The following is an 8,397-nucleotide window of genomic DNA, read 5'->3' as shown; positions in this document are numbered from 1 at the left end:
GGTCGGGTGGTAAAGGGTGCGGGGTGCTGCCCAGGGCTTAGAGAGGCAGCAGGGTCGGGTGGTAAAGGGTGCGGGGTGCTGCCCAGGGCTTAGAGTCAGCAGGGTAGGGCGGTAAAGGGTGCGGGGTGCTGCCCAGGGCTAGAGAGTCAGCAGGGTCAGGTGGTAAAGGGTACGGGGTGCTGCCCAGGGCTAGAGAGTCAGCAGGGTAGGGTGGTAAAGGGTGCAGAGTGCTGCCCAGGGCAGATCTCTCTCAAGGAGTACGCAGGAGCCACGGAAGGGTTCAGGCATGATCTGAATGAGATGAACATTTAAGGAGTATATTCTAGAGATGCTGGAGGAGCTTGAACTTGGGGTGGGGATAGAGCAGCACCGGAAGATGGAAGGTCAGTTTGTGGATCTCTTGAGTAACCCAGAAAGAGATGATGGCTGCCTGTTGAACAGACAGGAAGAGGAGGATGGGAATGGGCAGTGGTTGGCTGGGTCAGGGCAGAGGGAGTCTGCGGGCTGGGACCCTGGGTGCAGCACACTCTCCCCTGCACTGAAGAGGTACAGACTGAATCGGGGTTCAGGGAGCTGTGCCCAGTGTGGTCATGCTGAATCTGAGGGCTCCTGGGCCTATTGGGCTGAGCCGCTGTATCGGTCATACCATGAGTCTGGAAGCACATGGATGGGGACCCCTAAGGGGCTCAGACACCAGGGCGTAGAAGAAGAGCACATTTGAGGACCAGGTAGAAGGGACAGTGGGCAGCCAGAGTGCAGTGGGGGGAATATGGAGTCTGTCTGGGAAGCACTTAGAGAAGGCGGTATGGCAGAGTGGCAGATGTCGCTGCCACCTGTGTAAGATCAGGGCTGACAAGTCCCCAGGGCAATTCAGTGGTGTGGTGGGACACTGAGGACTCAGACTGCAGGGGCGCAAAGAGTGAGGGGAGGGGAGGGGAGGAAAAGGATATGTGGAAGAAATCCAGGCTTACTTTGCAGGAGAAGTGGGCAGATGGGGGAAAGGGAGCTTGCATGGAACCAGGGGCTAATGTGGCTTCCAGCACCGAGAGGAAGCCCCACACTGATGCTGTCTGGTGTGGAGTTGGGAATTGTTCAGCTGTAGATAAGAAAATGTTAAATCTGCAGTCCAGTGTGGTCCCAGCTCAGTCCTGCCATACAGAAAGAGCAGCTTATCCTCAAAGTTTCCATCCATTTCTTGAAGATTTCTCTGCTTTGGAATCAGGAGTGCAACCCCACAAAGATGTGACCTACAGAAACACCAGAAATATTTCCTAGAGGTTGACACATGTGAGCACTTTTAGGGAAGGGAAGGATTTGCAGGTCTCAAGGGGACCTAAGAGTCAACATCATCTCAGGAACACATTGAAGGTCTATCGTGGCACCCATAGCTCTGCAGCCATGGGCAAGGGGTGTACCCATCAGAAGCCCCCACTGTGTAAGGACAGCTGATGTCCCCTGCCTGCCAGAGGTGCTCCTCGGACTCCATGAGAAAGCCAGTCCTGTGTGTGTAACCAGCACAGGCCTGGCACATAGAGGACCCTCATGCTTCTGGCTGTCTTGGGGCAGCCTGATGTGACCATGTCAGATCTTTAGTATTGGAGGCAAAATGCGTCCTCAACCTCTGACTCACTAAATGCTCCACTGTGGCCACCACCTCAGGAGAAATGGGACACAGAAGTCATGCCAGGGAAATGCCCGGTTCATCACTGGCTCAGAGCTGGTTCTGAGGCCTGAACTTGCCGCCGTGTGGGCTGTGTCTGGGTGCTCCGTTTCCGGCCTGGCATGGGGAAAGCTGCTCCCCTTCTTGTGCTGGGCCTTGGAACTTGTGCAAAAGTACCTTGGAAAAGGTTAAGTGGATTTGAGGATTTTAGACTGAAGCCTAAAGCGCATATGGATAGTTTCACTAGAAATACATAAGCTTCTAAAGTTAAAATTTCTTTATAGAAAAGCGAAATTTCCCATCAAATACCTTGAAAGATTGAAAATAGAAGCTTGAGAAGACGTATTGGACTATCTTCCTGGGTAAAATACTATTTGTGTTGGTGAAGTTTGGCCTTTGATCCCGGCAGGGGGACAGGAATGGAGTCGAGGCCAGGTGAGCCCCAGCTGCTGGTGCTCCTTTAGCTACACATGACCATGTGGACACTGTCAGGCAGGGTTCAGCCGTCTTTGGGATCTCACTTCCAGGGACCAGGAAGGGAGGAAGAAAGTGGTCAGGGACCCAGGGAGACCTGGGCAAGTGTGCCTGGTTTCAGATGGGCCCTGGACAGGCATCTCCGGAGAGGATGGATGGATGGATGGATGGATGGATGGATGTGGTGGTAAGGTGTGGTGGAATGAGTATTCAACTTGGAGCCATTCTTGGAAGTGTGTGACTCGGGGAAAGGCATATCTGTGGGCCTTAGCGCCCTCATGCTAAGCTGGAGATGGTGGAACATTTTAAATTGTGTTCCATGGGACGTCCAAGACCTTCGCACTTGCTTATTTGCATTGCAAGGTAGCCCGACAGTATCTGGCCAAATCTCTGGTCGTGGAGACAAGTCATACCCCCAGCTAGTGTCCTCAAAATCTCTGACTTCCATTGTGATGTGTTTCTGAGAAAGATGGGACACATAAGGGCTGCTAGGGAAATGCACCTTTAAAAGCAACTGAGATACAACCCTACATACATTTATCTATTCTAGAGCTCTGGACGGTATGTCTGCTAAGAACTCCATTAGCTAAAAGCCTTTTCATGTATCATCCATCCATCCATCCATCCATCCTTTAGTGATTGCCTTTGTGTGTTAAATGCTGGACATAGTGGGTATCCAATTTCTAGGGAGTGAGATTATGTCCCAGACCAAGATAGCCTTGAGGGGAAAGGCTTCGTCAGGGTTTCTTTAACTCTAGCATGTTAGATTAGGAGCTTCCAAGTTGCCTGTAGTCCTCAGCATGCCTGCTGCCCCATGCACCTGGTGATGTGAAGGGTGCGCTTGGTTGGGTCATGTGTGACCAGCCATTTCTGAAGAGAGACAGCTTGTAGCAAACTTTGTCTTGAAAAGTCTTATTTAGTACAGAAAAACTTTTTTGCATTGTGTAGTTTTTAGCAACCACATTGAAACATTTAAGATTTCGAGTTGTGGCTCTGTGCCTATGGCTCAAGTGGCTAAGGTGCCAGCCACATACACCTAAGGTGGCGGGTTCGAATCCAGCCTGGGCCCACCAAACAACAATGACGGCTGCAACCAAAAAATAGCCAGTGTTGTGGCGGGTGCCTGTGGTCCCAGCTACTTGGGAGGCTGAGCCCAGGAGTTGGAGGTTGCTGTGAGCTGTGATGCCATGGCACTCTACCCAGGGGGACAGCTTGAGAGGCTCTGTCTCAAAAAAAAAAAAAAAAAGATTTCGAGTTGTATTCAACTTGAAATTTTTGCCCAAACTAAAACCTCTTAATTTATTTTATTTTTTGCAGTTTTTGGCTGGAGCTGGGTTTAAACCTGCCACCTCTGGCATATGGGGCCAGTGCCCTACTCCTTTGAGCCACAGGTGCCGCCCCCTCCTAAGGCCTGTCTATAGAGAACTGTGTCTGGGAGCTTTTCTACAACATGAGTGGGGAAATAGGGGATCATGTAACTATGACTACTCAGAGCCATTCTGCCTTGAAGGGTGTGTGCTGACCCTGGGGAAAAGGTATGAAGTGGTTTTTGTTTGTTTGATTTTTTTTTGAGCCTCAGATGCCTTTTAAATTAATAACAGGGTTAATGATACAATAATTTGATTTTATGTATTACAATTACACCTCGACAGGAATTCCACTGCTGGTAGCAGGCATAAAAGCTCATTTCTTTTTCGCTTCTTATTCAGGTTACTTGCAACCGCGGGATCTGCCCAGCCAGGGTGTTCTTCCCTTTGTCCAGGGCCTTCTTTGTAACACCGGGTCAAGTTGCAGAAACATCAGCTATGGTGGGTTCATGGAGCATCATCTTCGGTAAGAGAAACACCAACATTCTTTTCAGAATTCCAGAAAGCTGGTGCACAGAACAGGCATTATGCTTTTAGTGAAACCTCAATAATTTGGGTCAGGCCAGAGAGCATGAAAAGTACAGGATTTAGAGTTAGACACAAATCAGTTTTATTAAGTCAGAGTCACATGCTAATGGCTCCAACTAGTGGCTAGTAGTTTATACCACTGTTTATACCTCACAGAGTAACTGCTGATTAGCCAGTGCTATTTGCATGTACTGGTTTGTTTTCTGTGGGCTAAAGGTCTGAGTTCCAAATTACTGGCTTAACCAACTTTTCATATTGGTGCCAAGTGTGTCCCAAACAAGTATCTTTTGAGCTACCTCCTGGGTTTTTCCTACTGTGCTATTAGTTGATCAGAATCCCATCGCTGGCTGCGATCAAACGACAAGCCACCTCTTTATTCTTCATGTAACCATCTAAATGCAGCCGGTGACAGTTACATTGCTCCTCTGATTTCCCTGGTGCTGAGCTATGCCTGCAGGTGCCAAGGGTGTCAGCTGGCTTTGAAAATCAAGAAGAGAGAGAGCAGGGGGGATTTCGTGTGAGGAGTCAGACTGAGGGGGCTTAGTCTGGGAACTTCTTCCAGGTTAAGTTAGGAATGGAAGGAGTGACCAATAATAATGATAATTTGAGTGATTTGGGTTTTACTGATTCTATGCTTACTGGTATTGAATAATCTAAGATATTTAAATATAAAGGAAATGTTGGGATATATAATCATTATCTTTAAGTTTTTAGTTATCAGAGAAAAATTAGAAGTTTCCAGGTAATTCTGGACATGTGGTACAGTATTCGTCAATGGAGCTGTTTCAGTTCATTTGGGATGCTGTATCAAAATATCATAAGCTGGGTGGTTCATAAAAAATGAGCATTTATTGCTCATATTTCTGGAAGCAAGAAGTCCAAGATCAGGGTGCCTGCGGGGTCCAGGTCTTGTAAGAGCCCTTTTCTTACAGATAGCGCCCTCTAGCGGTGTCCTCTCTTGGTGACAGGTGGCAAGGCAGCTCTCTGAGGCTTCTTTTATGAGGACACTAATGCCATCAGCAGGATGACCTAATCATTTTCCCAGAGGCTCTTTCTCCAAATATCTTAGAAGGGAACCTATACATTCAGACCACAGCAGTTTTTTTGAGAAAGGGCATATAAAACTGTAACATAAAGACAATCATTTGAAAACAGTATAGAATTATAGCCCTGAGAAATTTGATGATCTTTTCTCACATGTGTGGTGAAAGAACTTTCACAAAACTCTTGTCTTTCTGGGAAGCATCAGAAAAACTTGAGACTCAGCATTTTCATTTCAGACCTTTCATCTGTTCCTTACTCAGAACAAGAAGTTTAAATAATATCAGAGAGGAAGGAAGACGCCTTTGCAGGCAGACAGCACTGGCTTTCTTACATTTGGTTCTGTGAATCCGTGCAAGTTAACTTCTTTGAATCTCAGTTTTCTTACTCACCTACTTCAAGTGTCATGAATATTAAAAACAAAATATAGAAAGCATCTAGCACTATGCCTGGCACAGAGTGTTCAATCAATGGAAGTTAATAATAGCAAATTCTTATTATGGTTATAACAATTATAAAATATTATTTGACATCAGGAAATAATTTATATTTTTTCTCCATGTTTTTCCATTTCCACACCCTCATTTCAATGTGTGGAAACCTGGGAATTATAAAAGCAAGTTCTTTAGAGTGTCTTCCGGACTTGTAGACTCAATTTTGATAATTTTCCCTGCCCTGCAGTGTAGCTTCTATCTGAGGAGCTCCATCCATAACAGCTGAGACTTCGATCCTCGTTTCTTAAATGGCTTTTCCAATGTAGGCAACCCCCCAAATTATATGCCCTGGGGACCTCATGAGTATCGGTGCCCACCTTCCTTCCTCAGCTTCTTCCACAGCATCCCCTACCTTTCCTTTTCATTATCCCCACCCACCCCATCCGCACAGTCCAGGGCTTTCCTGGGTGATAAATACAGACGTCTCTACCATGGTCAGTTACCTGCTCAGGGTGAAATATCGTGGCCTCTGCACCCTGAGGAAAGGCAATTCTGACTGGTCCTGGGGTTTAATTCCAAGCCACTTTCCGTGACTAAGAGGAAAGCTTCCTGGCGGTGTATGTGAGTGACAAGAGGCTCATGCACGTCCCTGAACACGCTCCTGTCCTCCCTCAGCCACTTCCCTGAGCAGGGAGCTCTCCCTGTCATAGAGTCGCCTGTCCACCTGTGGCACAGAGTGTTTCAGGGCTGGGTCTCTGCCCTAGAGTCCCCTCCATGCCCGCCTAAGCACGCCTCTTTGTGTATTGTTGAGAACTTGGGGGGATTGTGTGTGTTCTGTTGCTTATTTGTGAATTTCTTTCCCAATAAAACTTACTTTATTTTTATACTGTGTTTCACATTCCAGTTTTGTTTAAGGACTTCTTTCCTACCTGAGGTCATAGAGATAATTTCTTAAATTACATTTTTAAAGAATTATAGTTTTTCCTTTCATGTGTAGTCTGGCATTTGTCTGGGGTTTATGTCTGTGTTCGGTGACGGTAAGGATCTAGTGACATTTTTTTCCGCATTTGGGGAAGCAGTTTTTTCAGTTCTGTTTATTGCACAGGTTGTCCACTGCCCCTTGACTTGCAGTTCCACCCGGGTATGAATTACTTTTCATATGGGCTGTGTCATTTCTCCCGTCTACAGTTTGTTCTAGTTCCAGCCACTCCTTGAACGATGCCTCATTTTGAATGTCTTGAGATCTGGTGGAGTAAATATTCCTACCTTCCTCTTCTCTTTTAGGGAAGTCTATTCTCGCATATAAATTTTACAACCTTGTTGTAAAGGTTGAAGGAAAGCACCTGCTGGGATTTTGGTTGGAGTTGCTTTGAGTCCCATGATCATCATTTAATCTACTTAGATTTTTTTCAGTGTCTTTCAGCATAGCTTTGTAGCATTTTACCATGAAAATATGCATATCTTTTGTTAATGTTTTTGTTCATTACTTTATGTTTTTTGTTGCTTTTGCAAATGTATTTTTTTTTCAGTAAATTTAGGAAATACAAGTAGTTTTTATTACATGGATGAATTGTATGCTGTGAGTTTATCTGTTACCTGAATGTACATTGTACCCATGAGGTAATTTTCCACCAGTCATCCTTCCATTTCTGAATTGCCACTGTCTACTCTGTGTGAGTATACACATAACTCAGCTCCCACTTGTGAATAAGAACACTTGGTATTGGGTTTTCTGTTCCCAAGTTACATCCCTTAGGATAATGGCCTTCAGTTTCATTCAGTTTTTTCCAAAACACATCATTTTATTCTTTTTGAGGGATAAGTGGTACTCCAGCTTTACCTAACTCTTCAGTTGATGTCATTTAGGTTGAGTCAGTATCTTTGTGATCACAAATTTTCCTGCAATAAACTTATCACCGTATGAGGCTGAGTGCAATGGCTCATGCCTGTAATCCTAGCACTCTGGGAGGCTGAGGAGGGTAGATTGCTGGAGCTCAGGAATTCAAGACCAGCCTGAGCAAGGGTGAGACACCCCTCTACTAAAAGCCAAAACAAACAAACAAAAAATAAATATATAAGTATAGATGTCTTTTTGATAGAATGACTTCTTTTCTTTTGAGCAGATAGTTGATAGTGAGATTGCTGGGTCAAACAGTAAATCTACTTTTAGTTCTTTGAGAAATCTGCATGCTGTTTTCCAAAGAGATTATACTAATTTACATTCCCACCAACAGTGTAGCTATATATCAACTACTATATAACTTCAGAGAGGTTATTTGCCCAATGCTAGGTAACGTCTCTAAAGTTATACCAACAGCATATAAACGGTCCCCTTTCATCACATCTGTGCCAATATCTATTGTTTTTGACTTTTTAAATAGTGGCCATTCTTATAGGTGATATCTCATTGTGGTTTTAATTTGCATTTCCCTGATGGTTAGTGATGCTGAGCATTTTTCTTTCTTTCTTTCTTTTTTTTTTAGAGAGAGAGTCTCACTTTGTCACCCTCGGTAGAGTGCTGTAGTGTCACAGCTCACAGCAACGTCCAGCTCTTGGGCTTAGGCGATTCTCTTGCCTCGTCCTCTCGAGTAGCTGGGACTACAGGCACCCCCTACAATACCTGGCTATTTTTTGTTGTTGTTGTTGTAGTTTGGCCGGGCCAGGTTTGAACCTGCCCCCCTCAGTATATAGGGCTGGTGCCCTACCCACTGTGCCACAGGGGCCACCTGAAGCTGAGTATTTTTCATGTGCATGTTTGCTCTATCTCTTCTTTGGAAAATGTCTGTTTGTGTTTGACTTTTTTTTTTTTTTGAGACGGAGTCTCACTATGTGGCTCTTGGTAGAGTGCTGTAGCATCCCAGCTCACAGCAACCTCAAACTCTTTTTTTTTTTT

The 8,397-nt window shown here is 45.3% G+C and overlaps 1 protein-coding gene across 1 annotated transcript in view; it reads left to right on the top strand.

The window, feature by feature from the left end:
* Window positions 1-8,397, top strand: part of ABCA13 (ATP binding cassette subfamily A member 13) — a 557,155-nt gene that overhangs the window by 21,623 nt on the left and 527,135 nt on the right. Inside the window, exon 3 of the mRNA XM_003797747.1 lies at window positions 3,844-3,967. Within this exon, the coding sequence (XP_003797795.1) occupies window positions 3,844-3,967 (124 nt within the window). The remainder of the gene's footprint in view (window positions 1-3,843; window positions 3,968-8,397) is intronic.

This window comes from Otolemur garnettii, unplaced genomic scaffold, assembly GCF_000181295.1.
Source record: "Otolemur garnettii isolate 467f Iridium unplaced genomic scaffold, OtoGar3 scaffold00123, whole genome shotgun sequence".
NCBI lineage: Eukaryota > Metazoa > Chordata > Mammalia > Primates > Galagidae > Otolemur > Otolemur garnettii.
The sequence above is the reverse complement of the archived record's forward strand: the minus strand, read 5'-3'. Positions and strand labels throughout refer to the sequence as shown.